Genomic DNA, 23,085 nt, shown 5'->3' with positions numbered 1-23,085 from the left:
CCACAAGTTCTCATTTTATTTCTGGTGACTATGTTGCAATCTTGCCTCTGTTCACATACCCATTCTGCGACATTGAACATTGCCGTATCTTTCTCCAATCCTTAACCAACTTCTCATAGATTTCAAATTTTCTTCCAACACCAGCAGACTTGTTAATTTTCTTGGCCACTTCTATCACTTTAACTTTAAAACTCACTTCATTCTTTCATTGTTTTGACGGAGCCTCCATGGTAACAATCACCTTCAGCTAATACCCAGCAGATAAATCATCTTGATTTTTGGGGGTCAACTTATATGCCAGCAAACGACTAACATTTCAGGCATTGCAGATTTTGGAGGTAGACTTTTAAGCCTGATATATGATAAATCCTTAAAATGAGGTGGGGGGAGGTGGGGGTCGACGTACACAGCACAGGCTCGTGAGAAAAAAAGGTCTGTTATCATGCTGCAGATCTAAATTTTAATTGAGATACCAAAATTAATATCTAGCATTCCTTGCAAGCTGGGGTAAGAATGGATATCATGCAGGAGTTCATTTATATTGCAAGTAAAGGAAAAATAACAAGCACTTGCATGGTACAAATAAATCCAAGCTAAAAATCCAATTATCCTGCCTCACAAGGCACGAAGGCAATTCAAGGGCAGTTAGAACAGGCAATAAATGTTGGATTTTCCAAGAATGTCCATATCCTGGACCCAAAATCACTGATTCTTATTCTCAGCATATGCCTCACAACCACTGAAAGCTCGACATTTACTTTCAGATGGAATTAAAGGGGAATATGCAGAGCTTGAATGTTCTTGATGATCAACACATGCAAAGAACCAAAAATATAATTAATAATCGGGTAATGCTTTGAGGCTTATGAATAGCAAATAAATTCCTTGTAATACTTCTGTTGTTATCAAGGCAAACACTGCATTGAATTTTCACACAAGGTTCACAAGCAACAATGAGCTAAGCTACACATCAGCTGGGATAGCAAGGTGCTGAGGGGGGTTTACAGGACCCCAGAATTCTCCCGGTCATTATTCTTGAAAGATGTCCACAGACATTATTTTACCTACACCATGTTCTCGACATCTGAATTTTGAGCTGAGGGATTTAATACAATAAATGAAAATATTTTGAAGCGAACATTCTTTCATTTTCTCGTCCATCTACTTATTCATGCAAATGCACTAGTTACACCGTTAAAAACAAAGTTGACGACACATCGATTTTCCATGCCCCAGAGTAGTCACAAGATTGGGGGTTTGTTTCCACCATAATCATATTAATAAAAAAAATTGCAAAAGAAGGTTCAAGTGCCTTCCTTCTCCCCCTCCACTGCCCATACCACTAAGGAACATGACGACCCCATTCAATCACAACAAATAATTGCATTGCTGTAGTACTTTCAAATACATACAAACCTGCAGAAGAATAAAGTTTGTCTCCCTTTTCCCTGTGTTCACATATCTCAAGTTGCTGGTTTTTAGGACCATCCCCCTTAGCCAGTTCTTTCTCCTTCCATTTGGTCTCATTGGTGGAATGCTTTTTCTTCTTGAATATGTGTTCACCGGCTGACACAAGTGTGTCAGGGTGCTCCTTAGTAAAGTCCTCTGTTAATTTGATGTTGCTGCATCCATTGCATGGATGTTGCTTTTGACTGTCTACGAAAACATCCCTGTTGTAGTCTATGTCAATTCCTCTAGAGTCAGGGTTATATTCTAGCCCTTCGATTACATCTTCACTGTCACCATCCTCAGCAATGATTTGTGGCAGCTTCTTGCGTTTAAGTTCATATACACCACGGTACCATTTACCTCGACGATATTTCCTCTTTGAATGAGCTACACAAATAAAGGGTTCCGTTATTGCATACCAGGGTAATAATCAATAGACATTTTATGGAAGCACTGTTATTTCATTTCATTCCCAACAGTATAAGATAAAATCCAGTCACATTGTCTTTAACTGCATTTATAAATGATCAAAGAACTTCACTGGACCAGATGAAAAAACATTACGGAAGGGTAGTCAAAAGTTTGGTTGACCAGGAATATACCAAGAGATGTTCAGGAAGGGAATTCCAGGTACAGCCAAATATGTGAATGATTACATTCAGTTCTAAGCAAGGAGACAGATGTGGAAAAGAGATGACAAGGGGTTTGGGGATTGAAAGAAATATCATAGCTTGACTGAGGCTATGAAGATATTTGAAAACAAGAGAAATTTAAAAAAAGAAAATCAAAGGAAATCTCAATAATCAGTACATTTACTTGTTAAAATTATGTCTGCATTCACACAATTTTGGTGTGAAATGAGAATAATTCTCATGATTAAAGATAGCAAAGCATTTAAAGACTACAAGTTGACTTAAGAAATTTATAAAATTTCAGCATGCTGACCTGAAGTTGAAGGCGTACTTGCAGATACTGGGAACCCAAGTCTTTGAGAGGAAAATTCAAAATCTGGCTTTTTATTCACTGTGGTGGAATTCTTTGGTAGCACATGATAAAATGTAGGAGCAAATTTGGAAGGGCAACAACCTACAGCAACAACAGACCATCAGACCATGAATAACACAAAATTCAAAGTAATAACCCCCCTCCCCCCCTCCACCAGATGCAGTGTTCAGCAATATAGAGACAGAATTATAGTGAAGAAATGGGTCCTTTTTCCCAACTTGCCCACCCCATTAGTGTCCTAACCAATCTGGTTAGGACACATGTCGCATGTCCCTCTAAACCTATCCTATCCATTGCAATATTACCTACCTCAACCATCTCTTCTGTTCCATACACCCACCATCCTCTGTGGGGTTTAAAAACTTATCCCTCAGGTTCCTGTTAACTCTCTTCCCCCCCTCACCCAAAATCTACATCCTCTGGTTACCAAATCACCAACTCTAGGTAAAAGACTTTGTGCGTTCAACCAATGAGATCACTCCTCATCATCCTGTGGTCCAAGGAATAAAGCCACAGCCTGCTCAACCTCTCCCTACAGCTCAGGCCCGAGTCCTGGCAACATCCTCGTAAATCTTCTCTGCATCCTCTCTCGCTTAAGAGCATCTTTCCTGCAGCATGATGACCAAACATGAACACAAAACTCCAAATGAATCCTCACCGATGTTTTACGCAACTGTAATACAACATCTCAACTTCTATACTCAATACTCTGACTGATGAATGCCAATATGCTGAGAGCATTTTTGACCACCCTATCGATCTGTGACATAATTTTTAAGGTACTCTGTCCCTGAACTCCTTGAACCCTCTGGTCTACAACATTCCCTAGATGACTACCATTTACTGTGTAGGTTCTACCAACTTTACCTCTCAAAATGTAACACCTCAAATTTCTCTATTAAATTCCATCTACCATTCTTCTGCCCACTGGTCCAACTGATTTCCTGCTACAGTCTTGGGGAACAGTCTACAATATCAGAAGCTTTAGTGTAATCCGCAAGCTTGTTAATCGCATTATGATACTGAAGCCCCTTGAGCCAAAGCTTCAAAGTCCCACTTTAACACTGGCGCCTTATGAGTGGCTAGTCCACTTGCGATACTTTTTCTTTTTATAGGTTACAGGACCATCTCGTCTCCTTTAAATCCCCTGTCTCCACCAGCAATCACTTCTCTTGTTAGGGGTCCACAGGCTGGGTGTGGCCATCTTGATTCCTGTGTGCATGCTCGATTCTTCGATTGGAGTTCAGTTGGCACATGCGTGAGAGTTAAATGCCCTAATGATATTGAATTTGCGCCTTTAACGCTTGAACACGCACCAACCAAACTCAATACGCAAAATGCGTATGCGCCAACTGAAGACTTGCACATGTACACAGGAATCAAGATGGCCACACCCAGCCTACTGACCCCAGGACACTGATAACAAGGTAAGTACACACATTTTGGCTCTTACATGCCCTGTATCTCTGTTATAGTTTGTCAAATACAACATAAATATAAAATTCACAGTTTAATAAATTTTTGGTCGTAGGTGTGGAGGACACAATTTGCATAGGTTGCAAGTTGGAGAGTACCTGTACTTCAAAGTAAGCATTAAAAATAAGGGCGATGAACATAGAGCATGGATCAATTCACAGAATTACAATGTTGTGGACATTTTGGAGAACTGGATGATGAAGGACACGATTGGCTGATGCAAGTTACGGGGTTTAGACATTTCAAAAGGGATAGGGAGGGAGTAGTATTGCTAATCAGGGACAGTACGAGAGCTGCAGAAAGTGAGGACATTGTGAGGGATATCTACTGAGTCAGTGGATGGAAGTCACAAACAAGAAGAAAGCAATCACTTTATTGGGAGTATTCTATAGGCCTCCAAATAGCCACTGGAACACCGAAGAGCAGATAAGTAGGAGGATTTTGTAAAGGTGCAAAAATAACAAGTTTGTTGTTATAGAAGATTTCAACTTCCCCGATATTAACTGGTACCTCCTTGGTGCAAAAGGTTCAGATGAAACAGAATTTGTCAGGCATTTCAAGAAAGATTTCTGAAAGTATGTGTTCAGACCAGCTAGAGGGGAGGCCTTTCTGGATCTAGTGCTGAGTAATGAATCTGGTCACGTGACATACTTCTTGGCGGGTGAGCATTTCGAAAACAGTGACCACAACATCCTGACCTCCAGCAAAGCCATTGACAAGGATAGGATAAAATGTGAAAGGGTGAATTACCGTGGTATTAGGTAGGCATTAATTGGGAACAAATATTCTCAGTGAATTGTACAACAGAAATGTGGAGGATGATTAGGGACCACTTGCTTAGGGTTCTGAATAAGCGTGTTCCACTGAGACAGGGAAAAAAAATATGGTAAAGGAACCATTTTGTCAAGCAAAGTGGAACATATAGTCAAGAAAAAGGATGTATACTTAAGGGTTTAGGATGCCAAAATCAGTAAGGGATTATGAGGATAATTTGGTAGCCAGTTAAAAAAAAAAACTCAAGTATTTAGGAGAGCTTGAAGGGGGCATAAGGCAGTCTAGGCAATTATAATTCACAATAATCCTAAGGCATTCTACACCTACATGAAGAGAAGATGATGTTGAAGGTAGGACTGCTTAGAGAGAAAATGTGCAGGCAAAGGAGGTAGACAAGGTCTACTTTGCTTCAATATTCACTTGAGAGATGGACCTTGGTGAATGAGAAGTCAGTGTAGAACAGGAAAATGTGCTGGAGCATGTCAAGATTAAGGAAGTAATACTGGAACTTATGAAAAAACATCGATAACTCCCCGGGATTGAACAGGATACACTCCATGTATGGGAAACAGGGGAAGAGATTGTTGAGTGTTGACAATAATATTATCCTTGGCCATTGGGGCAGTATCAGAGCACTGGCAAATGTAGTTCCCTTGTTCGAGAAAGGTGAAAGGGAAAATCATGGGATTATAGACCAGCAATTCTCAAGTCAGTGGTGGGAAAACTATTGGAGAGGATCCGGATCCTGATGGACAGGGTTTTTGAGCATTTGGAGAAGCAGCATCATCTCAGAGATAGTGGTTTTGTGAGGGGCAGGTCGAGCATCACAAACTGATTAACATTTTTTGACAAGATGGCATAATGGAAGGAAAGGTCGTAGATGTGGTGTATGTGGATTTTAGCAAGGCATTTGACAAGGTCCCCCATGGTAGGCACATCCAGAAAGTTGTAGGCATGCGATCCATGGAAATATGGCTGAGTGGATTCAGATTTAGCTTGCCCACAGTAGGCAGTCTGGTGTTTGTTCAGCAAGGATCTGTTCTGGGACCCCTTGCTTTTTGTGATCTTAATAAATAACTTTAATGAGGAAGTGGAGGGTTGGATTAGCAAATTTTCAGATGACCTGAATGTTGGAAATGTTGATAGTGCAGACAGCATTGTGATAGGCAACAACAGGGTATTAACAGATTTAAGAGGTGGCTGATGGAATTTCATCCAGAAAAGTGCGAAGCACTTTGGAAGGTAAAACATGAAGGCAAAATACATGGTTAGTGGTATTCTTAGCAATGCAGAGGAACTCAAGTCCTTAGATCCTTCAAGGATGCTGTGGAAATTGATACAGTGGTTAAGATGATGCAAGCTGAACCTCAGTTGGGATATTGAGTTCAAGAGCAGTGAGGTAATATTGGAGCTCTATAAAACTCTGGTTAGACCTCATTAATGAGTATTGTTTTCAGTTCTGGTCACCTCATTTCAAGAAGAATGTGGAAGATTTAGAGGGTGCAGTAGAGATTTACCAGGATGCTGCCTGGATTGGATAACACGGCTTTTGAGTGAGCAAGTTATGGTTTTTCTCTTTGGAATGATAGCGGATGAGAGACTACTTTGAAGGGAACATCCAGCATATTTTTCCTAGTGTGGTAATGGCTAATATCAGGGTACATCTGTTAAAGGTGAATGAAGGAACATTTAGGGGAGACAAGGCAAGTTTCTTTTATTCTTTTAGAGTGTTGGGTGCCTGGAATGGATTGCCAGGGGTGATGGACGAGGCTGGGACAATAGGGACATTTAAAAGTCTTGTACAAAGGCACAATGAAGAAAGAAAAATAGGGTATATGACCATCAGGTAAAGAAGAGTGAGATTGACATGGAGTAGGTCAGCACCATCAGCTGAAGGACTTGCATACATACAGCACAGTAACAGGCATTTCAGCCCATGAGCCCAAGCTACCCAATTAACCTATAACACCTGGTACATTTGAACGGTGGGAGGAAACAAGAGCTACGCAGACACAGGGAGAACGTACCAACTACCTAGAGACAGCGTAGTGGCACTATAATGGCGTTGCGCTAACTGCTAAGTCAACCTTGCCGACCTGTTCTGTGCTGTAATGTTCTATGTTGGTCAGCACAACATTGTGGGCCTAAGGGCCGGTATTCTAGAAGACAGATGGTTTTCCATCTTTAAAAAGTGGTTAAAGAAAATTATTGTACCTCTGTTTTTTCGAGATTCTTGTGTTTCTTCACAGAGTTTTTCAAATTCTTCATCCAGTTCTGATTTCATAATTGCATAGGCAGTGTCTTTCAAAGCACAGGCTCGGTGTCTGATCATACGATCTTAAGAGAAATATTGCATCATTAATGTTTGTTAAGTTCCTTTTTTGCTCCAAGGGGGACAATTAATGGAGTCCAATAAAGGTCTCACTGTAAAAATTGTCTTTAGATTAATTTGAACAAATTTACCTGCAATATAGAAAACTAGTACTGAAAAGTTCCACTCAATTTACACCATTGAATCCCTAGCAGTTAAAAGTAACCAGAGTTTAAACATATATCATCCTCTACATCTAAGTAGTCAGTCCTCACCACATTTCACATAAACATCGGAGTCAAAATTAGCTGAGATCACAGAGATTTAATATTAAATGCAGGCAAGTTGAAATCAAGTCATGCTATGTTTTAGTATAATGGAAATAGTATCATAAAACAATTACTCAGATCAGGCAGGGAGGAGGGACCTTGAAAGGCATATCCACTTATCCCAGAAAGTTCCAGGGCAGACTGACCAGCCAATTTGATCCATTCCTGGGGCGGTATGGTTAGTGCCAGCGACTCAGGTTCAAACCCAGCACTGTCTCTAAGGAGTTTCTCCCCATGTCTGTGTGGGTTTCCTCGCTCTTTTCAAAATATACAGGGGTTATAGGTTAATTGGGGTATTTGGGCAGCACGGGCTTGTGGGCCAGAAGGGCCTGTTGCCGAGCTATATGTCTAAATTAAGAAAATTTATTGGCCAAGACACAGATTACAAAATTGCAAATGTGTAGCGAAGATAAAAGCTCTCACATGACTGGAGGGAGAACAAATGCTTTTATTAGCTTTCAACAACAGGTAGGGTCACTAGTAGGCTTCAGAGGGGTTATGGGTTTAGGCTGGAAACCAGGGTTATAGATAGGTAAACGGGGGTGGAGCCAGGAGGCGGGGCAGTTATCAATACAGCACTCTCCCAGTGAATCCCAGTTCAAAGCAAAATGATCAGTTGAGGTGGAAGAACCCAGGATATTCAAACCAGAGCCTGATATAATTCACTGACAAGGTAGCGCAGAGGTGTGGGGAAAGATATTGAGGTTAAAATTTGTTCAGCCATGATCTTACTGAATGTCAGAGCAAGCTTGAAGGCCTACTCCTGCTCCCATTTGTGTAATTCTTTTCAAGGAATGGAATTATGGCAATAATCTGTGACAAGAGAACCACCATTGTGTCTTTTGCAGCAATTCAGGTTCCCTTAAACCAACATGAAAGAACGTATAATTTTATTAAGATGCAATTTGTTTTCTCCCCCTCTCATGATACATTGTAGAAACAACATTGTACATTTAAGAGCCAACACTAGCTCTGCATAACTTCTTGATTCAAAGCAGAATTACACTATGCAATACTTTTAGTTGTATGCAATAGACAATTCCATTTGTGCCTCACCAGCAGGATCTCTGTCCGGATTATACTCCAGTGCGTTACTGCAGATCAACTCAATATCATACAGGTACTCCTTTACAGTCATGTATTTGTGCAGATCGATGTTCGACATCACTGTCGAGAGATCCATCGGCTGCTTGATAACTGTGCAGTAATCTGGAACCTAAAAGAAAAACAGTGTTGCTAAATCTGTAATATCTGAGCAGTGAGCAGGAGCCAGGATTCAGTGAACGTCAGGAGATTTCAAGGCAGGTTGAACCAACAGCCAAGAAAGGGGAGGCTCAAGTGGAGTGGCAAATGTGTGAGTGGGGATTGGGGGCTTTGGCTCAAGGGGCTGAGGAAGGTCCCAAAGTCGAATCCACAAATGCTTAACAGGGAGGATGAGAAGCTAGATGTTGTGGTAAACGTTGGTACCAATGACATACTGTAGATCAGAAAAAAGAATGAGGTCCTGAATATAGGAGTTAGGAAGGAAGCTAAAGAGCAGGAACTTGTGGATTAATGCAATTTTTTCTGGGGAAGGTATAACCTGTACAAAAGGGTTAGGTTGCACCTGAACTTGAAGTGAACCAATATCCTTGCAAGCAATTTTAATTGAACTGATAGGAAGGAATTAAAGTAGCTAGGCAGGCGAAATGGGTACCAGAGGATGATTTTTGGTGAAAAGATAAATGAGAAGTGAGACTGTGAGTAAAGACCAGAAGTGGATGGAGTATAAATGCATTCAGTTGGATGCATTGAATTGTGTGCACTTTAATGCGAGGTGTTAAGAACAAATGCGATGAACAGAGAGCATGGATCAGTACATAGAATTACAATGTCATGGCCAGGACAGAAACTTTGATAAGGTTCCCCATAGTATGCTTGCTCAACAAGTCATGTGGCATGGGATACATGGGACCTTGACTGCATGGATTCTGAATTGGCTTGCATGCAGTAGCAGAGGTAGTGTTCTACCTGGAAGATGGCGATTAGTGATGCTCCATTGGATCTGTTCTGGGACACGGATGAGAAAGTGGAAGGGTGGTTCTCTAAATTTGCAGATGACATGAAGTTTGGAGGCACTCTGGGTAAAGTAGAAGGTTGACACAGGATACAGTGGGAGAGAGTCATGATGCAGAGAAGTGGCAGATGGAGATCAATTTGGATATATGTGAAGTGATGCACTAGAAAGTCATGCATGAGATAGAATATGTAGTTATTGACAGGATTGTATCCATAGATCCCTCAAGGATGCCGCTCAATAAGATATAGTTGTTAAGAAAGGTGTATTGTGGACTTTATTAATCTGTGTATTGAAATCAAGAGTCACGAGTTATGTTCAGTTCTACAAAACTCTTATTAGACTACACAGAGTATTGTGCGCAGCTCTGGCCGCCTTATTACAGAAGTATGTAGGAGCTTTCGAGAAGCTGCAGAGATTTACCAGGATGTTGTCTGGATTGGAGAACATGTCTTATGAAGCAAGGTTGACAAGCTATGGCTTTGCTCTTTGGAGTGACAGATGAGAAACTTAAGAGTTATATTAGATAATGGGAGGCATAAAGTGGAGAGCCAGCAACTTTTTCCCCTGAGACAATAATAGGAACACCAGAGGACATTGATTTAAGGTGAGTGGAGGAAAACTTTGTGAAGACATCAGGGGCAAGTCTTTTTACAGGGTCGTGAGTGCCTGGCATGCATTTCCAGGTGTGGTAGTGGAGGCTGGTACAATTGGGACATTGGAGACTCTTGGATAGGTACAAAGATGAAAGAAATATAGAAGGTAATGGGTGTGAGGCTGGCAAGGATTAGATTGTTGACTAAGTTTGTATAGGTCGGTGCAACATCGTGGGCTAAAGGACCTGTACTGTGCAATAATGTTCTAATATTCAAAGAAACATTAGCAAGCTAAGATTGATATTGGATTCCATGCTAAGCTGAACATATCAAGAAGTTCAATAAGCTAGTGACCAGGTCTGTACCACCCTTAATCGACGATAATACATCTTCATTCCCTTCATCAGCCACAACCCAAATTCATCTCAGTAATTGAAACTGTTCATTTATCAAATTCATTTATCGAAGTTCTGCCAGATTGTAGCCAGTCAATGCTACAGCATTATCAGGAAGTACCAAGTGAAAGTGGGTTGGAACAAATTGGTTGCCTTATAATTGGTCGCCCCTCCTAGCATGGCATGAAAGTTTGGCACCACACAATAACAAAATTACTTCTCTGGTCCACAGTTCCATGCAATCAGTACACCTGCTATATGATCAGCTGACAATGTCACCATTGTTTCCCAAGATCATTTACACTTGGATATTTAAGAGTCTCTCAAGAGTGCCTTCATGATAAATATGTGAAAGACTGAGCAGAGCTTGCAAACAAGCTCATTGAATTTTACGAACTCCAGTATTCTTGGGCATTTACATTCTACAAGGGATCGGTGATGTTCATGTGAGGGGCGAAAGGAGTGCATGCTAACTTTCTCACCTAAACCTACTGAACTCCATCTATTTGCAGTGAGATAACTATTCACTGTCCCATCTATCCACTGCCTCTGGTTTCCACCTACAAACCCACAGGCTTTCATTCTCCTGGTTTTCTCTCCCAACGTGGAATCTCTTGCCATGGTCTAAATAATTCAAGGGCCATTTTCCTTCCATCTTGAAAAATCACACCATCACACCTCCAAACCCGGCTTCCATGCCAACTTTACTTTTCTTGTTCCCTGGAGAATCTCAGGATTGTCTACATTTCCCTTCTGATTTCAACAAAACTCCACCCCATTTGGTTTCTAATTTCACTCCGCTTTGGAGATGTGAAAGGTACAACAGTAAAACTCTTGCTATCCCGAATTCAAGCAACCAGGAAAACAAAAATTGCAAAGAATAAATAGGTAAAAAATATGGAAGCTTAAAATTGGTGCACCTTGCCGTTAGTTCACCAATTGTGCAATGTGCGATCTCAAGCAACCAGAAAATTCACTTATCTGGCATCTACCAATCCCGATAGGTGCCAGATACCAGGAGTTTTACTGTAGATGATGTCTGCTTTCATTCAAATTAAATCAACTCATTTCTTGAATCTCTTGTGCATTACCACAGACAAATGCAGCATTTACAGGACAGCTAGGGATGGGAATTTGAATGATGAGTCACATGAAAAGCTTGTATCTCTTGAATGAATAAGTAGTATGCATGCGTGATATTTAAAAGAAAAATCAAAGCTGAAACATCCGTTTCACCCTGTTGCGACCCCTCAGGATCTTGAACATTTCCATCAAATCCCCTCTCACTCTTTGAAGAGGCATGAACTTGATGTAATAGGAAGAGAAAATGGAGTGCATGGATCACATGGAATGCCTGGTCCTCCTCTCGGAACAGGGAGGCAAAAAAATAAGGAGGTGTAGTAATTGGTGAGAACTTGGGTAAGTGTGGCAATGCCAACAGGTTTGGATGTCTGCATCACCAAAGGTTAGTGAGTGGCTCTAACCAGTCAAGAGATTAAACTGATCACAGGAAAAGGGGCACTACATCTCTGCTTGTATCCCATTCTGACTCCCTCTGGTTTTGGGTGCCATGACTCACTGTGGCTGGATGAGCACAGATCCCAAAGTGATACTAGGGACCTCTGAAATTTGCTACTATGGGAGACCAAGTCATTGGGTGTATTCAAGGCAGAGAATAATATGCATATAAATAGTCAGGGCATCAAAGGTTTTGGGGAGAAGGCAGGAGAGTGGGAGAATGGATCTGCTTATGATGGAATAGCAGAATGAACTCAATGGGGCAAATGGCCTACTTCTCATATCTTATGGAACAATAATATATATTCACAAACTGATACCAAGCACCAAAATACATACCTCTCCTACATCGACAGGCTTGGTAAATGCTCTAAAACGCTTGTCATTCGCTAGTCTGTGCGTCACATCTCGAAGGAAAAGCCTGAGCTCCCGTAAAGTGCCTTCTTCCTCCTCCTCGAGTCGTTTTACCTCCTCCTCTGAGAGACGCTGTGGTTCTGGTGGTGGTGCGATTGGAAGGACTTCCAAAACCTGAAGGACTAAGGTGATTTTAAACCCCATTAATATTCACATTAGTGCTCCAAGACAGCTACCATGAATCATTTTGAAACATTGCTCACTATGTTCAAGCTTAAAAAATGTAATTTAAACAGAAGGTTAAAGATAAGGCAGGTTTCCAGGACAAAGGTATCAATAGTTTTTTAAATTAAATTTTAAACATACAGCACAATAACAGGCCTTTCCAGCCTATGAATTCATGCCCCAATTAACCTATAACCCCTGTGTTTTTGAAGAGAGGGAGGAAACCCATGCAGAGAACGTACAAATTCCTTGCACAGCGTCGGATTCGAACCCATGTTGCTGGCACTGTAATAACAGTGCACTAACCGTTACACTAATTGTGCCTCCCATTTAAGGCTGCAATGATAGAAAGGAACCACAGAACACTACAACACAGAAAACAGGCCATTCACCCCTTCTACTCTGTGCCGAAACATCACTCTACTAGCCCCAATAATCTGCACCCATTCATTCACTCCAAGGAAGAAAATCCTAATCTGTTTATCTTTCCCTGTAACTAAACTCCTGAAGACCTAGCAACATCCTAGTAAATATTTTCTGCATTCTCTCAATCTTACTAATATCCTTTGTAGTTTGGTGACCAGAATTGCACACAATATTCCAAATTTGCCCTCACCAATGTATTTTCATTTCACTAAATTCTAGTGTCAGCCATTCTTTTAATGTTCTTGAAATTTTTAAAAAATCTATGTGCTGTCCATTCATTTTGCCTCCTATTCCTCTGTGCAGAGCTTGGTGTTCTTCTTCTGTGTCTGCTCTTGGGTTTGTTTCTTCTATTTGTCTTCCTTGTATCTGTGTCTCTTCTGACTTTCTTGTTGAGCTGCTTGCCTCAGTTTGTTGGGTATATTTTTTTTCTTCCATGCTTTCCTGATGTTGGTCCTCCTCTTCTGGGCTGGTTATCTGTTATGTCTCTAGTTTCCTTTTTTCTTTCTCACCCCTCCTGTTCCCGTTGCTTTCTTTATTTTCCAGTTGGGAGCCCTGCTGTCGGGCTTCCCTCAGCTGTTCGTGCTGTGGAGTTTCACTCCACAGCTGGTCTCCCCCTCCCGTCGGTATTCTCCTTGTCCTGCGCAGTTGCGCACCCCAGTTTGGCTCTGTGAGCCATTTTTGCAGTCCTGCGGTCGGTGGGTCGCGACCTTGAAGGGTTTCCACTAACCTCGGGGAGCGGGCTTCCTCTTTCCATGGCGGGTCCCTGCTTTTTCGTGCAGGTAAGGCCTTTAGTTTTCTCTTTTTTTTGTTTCCGTTGTTTTTGGCTTTTCTTTCTTAGGTGCCATTTTCTCCACACCTTTATTTTTTATTTGTTGTGATTTGTGTGTCTGGGGCTTTGCTTTTCCTTCACTTCACTTTTTTCCTTCTTTTCTGGAGAGGGCTGGTATTCTCCTCCTACCGGCCACTTCTCCATCACGTGACTCCTCCGCCCTCACCTATGTCTTATACAACCTCACCATAACATTCTGTACTCAATACTATAATTTAAGGTGGCCAAGGTGCCAAAAGCTTTCTTTACAACCCTGTCTACCGTGATACCACTTTCAGGAAATTATGTATCTGTATTCCCAGATCCTTTGTTCCTCCACAATCCTCAGTGCCCTACAATTTACTGTACATGTCCTACTTTGGTTTGTCCTTCCAAAATTCAACACCTCATATTGGTCTGCATTAAATTTCATCTGCCATTTTCTGGTTCACCTTTCTAGTCGGTTCAGATCGCTCTGCAAGCTATGAAAGCCTTCCATGCTGTCTACAAAGCCCCCATTCTTAGTGTCATCAGCAATCTTGCTGATCCAATTTATCACATTATCATCCAGATATTTGATACAGACAATAAACAACAATGGCCCCATTTTACACAGGCCTCCAGTTTGAGACGCAATCATCCACTACCACCGTCTTCCGTTCAGCCAATTTCGAATCCACTTTACAACCTCTCCATGGATACCTAGTATCTGAACCGTCTGATCTAACCTCCCATGTTTGACCTTGTCAAAGAACTTACTAAAGTCCACGTAGACAATATCCACAGCCTTTCCTTCATCTACATTCTTGATAATCTCTTTGAAAAACTCTATACGATTCATTAAACATTACCTAACACGCACAAAGCCACGCTGACTATCCTTAATCAGCCCTTGGCTTTCCAAATACTTGTATATCCGATCTCTCAGAACACCCTCCAATAATTTACCCACTACTGGCATCAGACTCACCAGCCCGTAATTTCCTGGTTTACTTTTGGAGCCTTTTCTAAACAACTGAACAACATGAGCTACCCTTCAATCATCTAGCACCTCACCTGTGGCTAAAGACATTTTAAATATATCCACCAAGGCCCCTGCAATTTCTACACTAAACTACCTCAAGGTCTGAGGGAATATCATATCCAGCCTGGGGGATTTATCTACCTTTATTTGCTGTAAGGCAGTAAGCACCTCCTTCTCTTTAATCTCTACATGTTTCATGCACTACTGCTTGTTTCCCTTCATTCCTTATACACTATGCCAATTTCCTAAGTAAATACCATTGTAAAAAAACTAAGATCTTCCCCATCTCACGAGGCTCCACACATAGACGACCACTCTGATCTTCCAGGGGACCAATTACATACTTGGCAAACCAAGCTTTGTTATTATACTTGGAAATTCAAGATCATCACATCAAAACAGAGGAGATTCTAAAATAGATTGATAGACTAGATGCAAATAGGATATTTCATGCCACTGGGATGTTGGCACAGTCTTCAGGTGGGAGGGGGCAGACACAGGATAACAAGTCAGATATTCAGGACTGAGCTGAGCAATCTCTAAGATAAGTTTGCAAACATTTTGAATTCTAGATCACACCTGTGGACATTCAGTTACAGAAAACATTCTATAATGTGATCAGTACATTTGTGATCATTCAGGGAACATTAATCAGGTAGGGAAGTGAATGATCTTACAGAATGACAGTCCAATGACTCTCTCCTTGCAAAAGCAAACCTGCAGATTCTGCAAAATGAAGAAAATGCTGAGATACTCAGGTTCTTCCATGGAAAATGAAAGACTTCATGTTCCTGACAAGGCATTAACCTGAAATGTCTTCTCACAAATACGGACTGAGCTGCTGATTGCTTCTAGCATTTTCTGTTTCCTTCTGCTGCCTTGTCATGAGCAGGAGTAAGGGATAATTGGTCAGCTATTAATGATGAAGGGCATCTGGCAGTTATTTTCCATTTCAGGAAGATAAATGTGAGCAAGGACCAAGTGGCCTTACAGCCCAGAAACAGGCATCTTAACCAGCTGCATGCCATGTAATCCCCAAAGCTGCAATGGCTTAATTCACAAGGGCAGAGTATGGGCTGTACCAGGGAAACCCAAGGACGAACAGCAAAGGGCCAAGGATGTTGCTGTATCGGAAGTCAAAGATGTGATTGGGTGTCAATAAAGAGACCAAACTCAAAATGCTGATCGTCATTTTCTCTCCACAGATGCTCCCTGATCCACTGAGTCCCTCCAGCATGTTTTTACATGTAAGGGAGTTCATTCCAAAAGCTAACTAAGGATATTGGAAGGGTGAAATGGATGCTATGCATGTGTTATAAGATGACCTTGTCAGGGAAGGGTAGGAATAGGTAATTGCAAAATGAGCTGTGATAACAGAGAAGGCAGTTTGTAATTGAGTGGAAATTGCTTTATGGATTGGAAACAGAAGAGAGCAGGCCAGTACATTCAGAGTTGGAAATGACTGAAGACACTTGTGTTAATTATGTTGTCCAAAAGAATTTCTAACAACATCTCCTCACTCATCACGAAGGCGCAACAGCACTTCCTTAGAAGGCTGAGGCTCTCACCTTGCACAGGAGCTCTATCTAAACTGGATGCAGTCTGGTACGTTTGATGTAGAGCAGTGGTTTTCAAACTTTTCTTTCCACTCACATACCACCTTAAGTAATTCTAATGCTGAGAATCACTGCTCTTGACCCAAATATTACTGAAATATTTTGCTTGAGAAAAATGGCCATTGGCCCATTTCCTTTGGTGTTATGAAACCGTGCACGTAACGAGTCCATTGGGAAAGATATGCAGAATTATTAGAGCCTAAATCACCAAGCTGAGGATCAGCTTCTTCGCATGGGCAGTGAGACCATGACTAATGAGTTGCTCTCTGTGACTGTACTATTTATTAATAATATTTATTATAATATAGTGTGTGTTGTCTGTATGTACGTATGTTATGTCTGCACATGGGTTTTGTATTGTTCTGCACCAGTGGACCGGAGAATGCAATTTTGTTGGGTTATACTGGTACAATCAGATGACAAACAAAATTTGAACTTGATTATAACTATGTTTCCCTCAAATACAAACTAACCCACACCAAGTCAATGGATCAGTTTACTTTGAAAATTACAATCACTAGGGGAGATCAGTGGGATCTCCCTTCTCTCTATCGATGATTTCTACAGGGGCAATGCTTAATGAGGGCTCAGAGAATCATTGAGGACCCTTACGATCCAGCCCACAGTATCTTTGAGACACTACCTTTAAAGACAAAGTACAAGAGTATAAAAAGCAGGACTGCCAGGCTGGAAAACAACTTCCTGCAAGCAGCAAGGCTGTTGAACAATCCTCGAAACCCATAAATTATTTTTATATGTACTTACTTTGGATTGCTATGTATACACGTCGTTTATGTGTAGGATGTGTATGCACCAGGGTTCAGAGATGTGCTGTTTCATCGGGTTATATATGTATAATCAGATAACAATAAACTTTAACACTCTCCCCATACAATGTAACTGAAGGAATAGTCCAAGATCCTATTTTGTGACAACTTCAAGATCACCTATGACTTACTAGCTTTCTCTTTGGATGAAGGAGGCTTTGCAGCCTGTTTCATTATCAGGTCTTCAAAAAACTGCTTTCTTTCTTTATAATTAGGAAGTGGAACATTGAATACTTCTCCAGAATGGTGAGCAAACAACTCTTTTACCTTAAAAGAGAAAAGGCTCAATTAAAAACCAGATTAGAAAATAGAAATATAAAATAAAGCAGCTAATACAATATATGGTAGGAAAATAATGTATAGGTCCATTAATCTTAAAATTAGAATAGCAGAATAACAGGCCCTTCTGCCCACGAATACCCCGTATGTTTTGGAGGGTAGGAGGAAACTGTATCCGGAGAAGACATAGGGAGAACATACAAACAACGCTGGATTCGAACTTTGGTCGCTGGCAGAGAATTAAAGGTCCATTAAAAAAAAATCACAATCTTGATCAAGCTAAAATAAATACCAAATGTAGAAAGTATTCCCAGAGAATGAAAACCTACCTCTTCTGCCAGCTCATTGTACTGAACATCACATGTCATCAGTAGTAGAATTGGGGTAAATGAGGGAATATCCTGAAGTAATGAAATAAATGTCGCTCTCAATGTGTCTCCAACTGATTCCCACCATCGATCAATGTGAGGAATGTACAGTATACTTGGGGCTGTCTTTCGAGCTTCTCGGAACAACTAAGCACATAAAAGTAATTGTGTAAAATTAAAGTGCACATCATCCTGAATCCAAAAATACATTTATTACTATCAACATAAAAGACACAGGATTCCAACTTGTCGAGCTCATATCCCAACTATGCCTGAAATCAGCTGCAAGACCTGGTACAAATAGTTCCACATTTGGCACAAGAAGACAATTCGAGTTACATTATTAAGGTTAAATTCCACTTAATAAATCTCAAAGTTCCAATTTATTGTCAGAGTACATACATGACATCACAAACAACACAGATTTTTTTGCAGCAGGCCAGGCAGAATTTCTAATTACTGGTAATTGTAAACTGTACTCAAGAAGAAAAAAATGTATACAAAAGAACATGTAAACAAATGGACTGTGCAAATACAAATATAAATATTCAGTAATAAATAACAAGTATGAGTCTTCAAATGAATCTCTGATTAAGTTTCTTGTTGAAAAGAGTCTGATGGTTCAGAGGTAGCAACTACTCCTGAACCTGGTTGTATGAGTCTTGTGGCACCTCGACCTCTTTCCTGATGGCAGCAGTGAGAACAGAGCGTGTGCTGGGTGGTGTGGATTGATAATTGCTGATTCTGATGGCAGCATTCCCTGTAGATGTTCTCGATGGTGGGGAGAGTTTTATCTATGATGTCCTGGGTTGTGTCCACTACCTTTTGCAGGGCTTTTCACTCAGAGCTATTAGTGCCCTATACCAGACTGTGATGCAGCCAGTTAGCACACTTTCCACAACACATCTGTGGAAGTTCAACAAGGTTTCTGATGACAAACTGAACCTCTGCAAACTCCTGAGGCACTGACATGCTTTCTTCACAATGATGTTAATATAATGGGTTCAGGAAATCTGATGATGTCCCTACTGAGGTTTCCAGTGTGCAGCAGCTTTGTCAGTAGCAACAATTCAAAGTGGACAAAGGAGAACCATAAACTTGGGTGTAGCCTTTTCTGTTCACTGGTGCAGAATGGCTCAGGACACTGGCATATTACAGACTTAACAGAAATGTAGCTGAGAAGGGCAAGACTGACTCAATGTTCCAGGATACAGAAACTACAGATGTGATTGAGAGGCAGGTATGAGAGGAGGGGAGGGGGTACATTTTTGATGAGGGAAGACAAAAACAGTGCTTAGAGAGTGCTTGGGAGATTATCCAATGAAGCTATATGGGTAGAACATAGAAACAAGGATTCAATGATCATTTTCATGAGGGTGTATTATCAACTCACAAACAGTCAACAGGAATTATCTGCAGGGAAATTGCAGTCAGCTGTAAGAATAATAGGATTGCATTACTGGGAAAACTTAAACATCCCAAATATATACTGGGTCATCCATGTCCAAAGAGCTTGGATGGGATGGAATTTGTCAAGTATGTCCAAGAGAGCTGACAGTCTGGTCTTAAATGTCAATAAAGGTATTGTATCAATCTATGTATTGAAGGCCATACAAGAGAAGACACAACTCTGGACCTTTAAAGGACCTTCTATGACTGTAGTTTGCTGATGGTCAACAGCAAACACCATCTCACTAGCTCTCCACTCTGTGGAAGATTACCTAGATCACAAGAACACCTACGACATAGTTGCTAATTGACTACAGCTTAGTTTTCAATAGGACCGGAGGACCTCCATCAGCCAGCTCCCCACCTTGACTACCAGCCCCCCCACATCTCCATCGGGCACACAAAACTCAAAACGGTCAACCAGTTTACCTATCTCGGCTGCACCATTTCATCAGATGCAAGGATCGACAATGAGATAGACAACAGACTCGCCAAGGCAAATAGCGCCTTTGGAAGACTACACAAAAGAGTCAGGAAAAACAACCAACTGAAAAACCTCACAAAGATAAGCGTATACAGAGCCGTTGTCATACCCACACTCCTGTTCGGCTCCGAATCATGGGTCCTCTACCGGCATCACCTACGGCTCCTAGAACGCTTCCACCAGCGTTGTCTCCGCTCCATCCTCAACATCCATTGGAGCGCTTTCATCCCTAACGTCGAAGTACTCGAGATGGCAGAGGTCGACAGCATCGAGTCCACGCTGCTGAAGATCCAGCTGCGCTGGATGGGTCACGTCTCCAGAATGGAGGACCATCGCCTTCCCAAGATCGTGTTATGTGGCGAGCTCTCCACTGGCCACCGTGACAGAGGTGCACCAAAGAAAAGGTACAAGGACTGCCTAAAGAAATCTCTTGGTGCCTGCCACATTGACCACCGCCAGTGGGCTGATATCGCCTCAAACCGTGCATCTTGGCGCCTCACAGTTTGGCGGGCAGCAACCTCCTTTGAAGAAGACCGCAGAGCCCACCTCACTGACAAAAGGCAAAGGAGGAAAAACCCAACACCCAACCCACCAATTTTCCCCTGCAGCTGCTGCAACCGTGTCTGCCTGTCCCGCATCGGACTTGTCAGCCACAAACGAGCCTGCAGCTGACGTGGACTTTTACCCCCTCCATAAATCTTCGTCCGCGAAGCCAAGCCAAAGAAGAAGTTTTCAATACCACCAAAACATAACCAAACTGAAGGATCTGGGACTCTGTCCATTCCTCTGCAACTATATCCTCGAGTTTCTCATGAGCAACATCACTTCCTCCTGTCTGACCAACACAGTGATACCCCAAACCTACTCACTTAGTACCTTACTATATCCCTGTACACCCATGACTGAGTAGCCAAGTTCAGCTCCAACTCAATCTACAAATTCACTGACAACACCACTGTCACTGGCTGAATAACTGGAAATTATGATTCAGAATATAGGATAAAGATCAAGAATCCAGTTGGGTGGTGCTTAAATAATTTTGCTCTCATCTTCACCAAGACCAAGGAGCAGATTGTTGATTTTAGGAAGAAGAGACCACACACCTATTCTCATTGATGGGACAGAGGTGAAGTCCGTACTTTCAGATGCCTGGGAGTCCATATTTTGAAAGGTCTTTCCTAAGGCCAACACAGAGGCAACTGTAAAGAAGGTACATCAATACTTCAATGTGGAGATTTGGCATGCCATCACTTACACTGTCAAACCTCTATAGATGTACAGAGGAAAGTATACTGACTGGTTGCATCACAGCCAAGGAAAACAGAAGATGGCAAGCATAGCCAGGTCCATCACAGCCTCTCACCTCCCATCCACTGAAGGAATCTATGTGAAAAAAAACTGCCTCAAGAAGGCAGCCAACATAAAGGATGCCCATCTTACTGCTACCTTCAGACACAAGGTACAGAACCCTGAATGCTAGCACTTCTTGGTTCAAAAACCATTTTTTTCTAACATCGGGCTCTTGAACCTGCCCATACTACCCTAACCACAAGCTACTCCAGGACCACTAGAAGAGCTGTCTGCATTGTGAAATGTACTAACTGCGACTGTGGATATTTATTATCTATTTTCAGTCTTGCATCTATAACAATTTTAAAATTATTAAACAAATTGTTTCCTATTTCTAGCTGGTGTATCTCGTGTACCTATTTGGCTGCAACAAATAAGAATTTTGTTGCATCTGTACATTGTACTTGTGTATATGACAATAATCTCGCATTGAACTACTGCCATTGAAGTGGTAACAATCCAAGCTAACAGTAAAAATTTTTGCTTCTTGATGATGAAGACATGCAATATTCATCCATCTAAACAGCAGGTACAGGCTCAGAGCCATCAAACACCTCGTACATAAACCATCTCATTCTCTCTGGACTTCTCCAACGCCAGCACATCTTTCCTTAGATATGGGAATCAAAATTGCTCATAATACTCCAAATGTCTTCTGACCAACACCTTATAAAGCCATAGCATTACATCTTTGCTTACACACGAGCCATCTCAAAATTAATACTGACAATGCATTTGCCTTCCTCATTGCTGACTTTACCTGCACATTAACTTTTTTTTTAATTTTTTTATTTTTCACACCATAAATCACATTAGCCATGATATACACTTTTTCTTTTTCACACATATACAGTGACTTTTTCTCCCCCCACCCTCCCTCCTCCCAAGCCAACCCCCCACCCCCACCTCTCATCCATTTTAGGTATACAATCTAGGTTGCATTAAACCAGTCAGACAATGTTGTCATTCAACAAAAATACACCAGAAATTCTACTGAGTCCATTCTTTCCTTTCCTTCTCCTTCCATCAACTTAGGTAATGTTTGTCCCCGGTAGGTTTTCGCTATTGTATTTAATGTAAGGCTCCCATACTTGTTCGAATATTTCAATATTATTTCTTAAACTATATGTTATTTTTTCTAATGGAATACATTTATTCATTTCTATATACCATTGTTGTATTTTCAAATTATCTTCCAATTTCCAGGTTGACATAATACATTTTTTTGCTACGGCTAGGGCTATCTTAACAAATCTTTTTTGTGCATCCTCCAAATCAATTCCAAATTCTTTGCTTTTTATGTTACTTAGGAGAAAGATCTCAGGATTCTTTGGTATATTGTTTTCTGTTATTTTATTTAATATCTGATTGAGATCATCCCAAAATTTTTCTACTCTCTCACATGTCCAGATTGCATGAATTGTTGTTCCCATTTCTTTTTTACATCGAAAACATCTATCAGATACTGTTGGGTCCCATTTATTTAACTTTTGCGGTGTAATGTATAGTCTGTGTAACCAATTATATTGTATCATACGTAGCCTCGTATTTATTGTATTTCTCATCATTCCAGAACATAATTTATCCCATGTTTCCTTTTTTATCTTTATATTTAAATCTTGTTCCCATTTTTGTTTAGTTTTACCATTTGTTTCCTCATTCTCCTTTTCTTGCAGTTTAATATACATATTTGTTATAAATCTTTTGATTAACATTGTATCTGTAATCACGGTTACTTCCCTCTGGTAAACTCAAATTGCTTCCTAATTTATCTTTCAAGTAGGATCTCAGTTGGTAATATGCCAGCGCTGTATCTCCAGTTATATTGTACTTATCTCTCATTTGTTCAAAGGATAAGAATCTACTTCCTGAAAAACAATTTTCTATTCTTTTAATCCCTTTTTTTTCCCATTCTCTAAAGGAAAGGTTATCTATTGTAAAAGGGAGTAGCTTATTTTGCGTCAAT

The 23,085-nt window shown here is 40.9% G+C and overlaps 1 protein-coding gene across 3 annotated transcripts in view; it reads right to left on the bottom strand.

The window, feature by feature from the left end:
• Window positions 1-23,085, bottom strand: part of LOC138755068 (ATPase family AAA domain-containing protein 2-like) — a 117,861-nt gene that overhangs the window by 7,943 nt on the left and 86,833 nt on the right. For all 3 annotated transcript variants that reach the window (XM_069920268.1, XM_069920269.1, XM_069920270.1), the window contains 7 exons: window positions 17,798-17,983; window positions 17,321-17,456; window positions 12,249-12,445; window positions 8,401-8,560; window positions 6,919-7,041; window positions 2,395-2,535; window positions 1,417-1,836 (listed from right to left, as the gene is read on the bottom strand). In XM_069920268.1, coding sequence (XP_069776369.1) covers window positions 1,417-1,836; window positions 2,395-2,535; window positions 6,919-7,041; window positions 8,401-8,560; window positions 12,249-12,445; window positions 17,321-17,456; window positions 17,798-17,983 — 1,363 coding nt within the window. The remainder of the gene's footprint in view (window positions 1-1,416; window positions 1,837-2,394; window positions 2,536-6,918; window positions 7,042-8,400; window positions 8,561-12,248; window positions 12,446-17,320; window positions 17,457-17,797; window positions 17,984-23,085) is intronic.

This window comes from Narcine bancroftii, chromosome 2 (genome assembly GCF_036971445.1).
Source record: "Narcine bancroftii isolate sNarBan1 chromosome 2, sNarBan1.hap1, whole genome shotgun sequence".
NCBI classification, from domain to species: Eukaryota; Metazoa; Chordata; class Chondrichthyes; order Torpediniformes; family Narcinidae; genus Narcine; species Narcine bancroftii.
The sequence above is the reverse complement of the archived record's forward strand: the minus strand, read 5'-3'. Positions and strand labels throughout refer to the sequence as shown.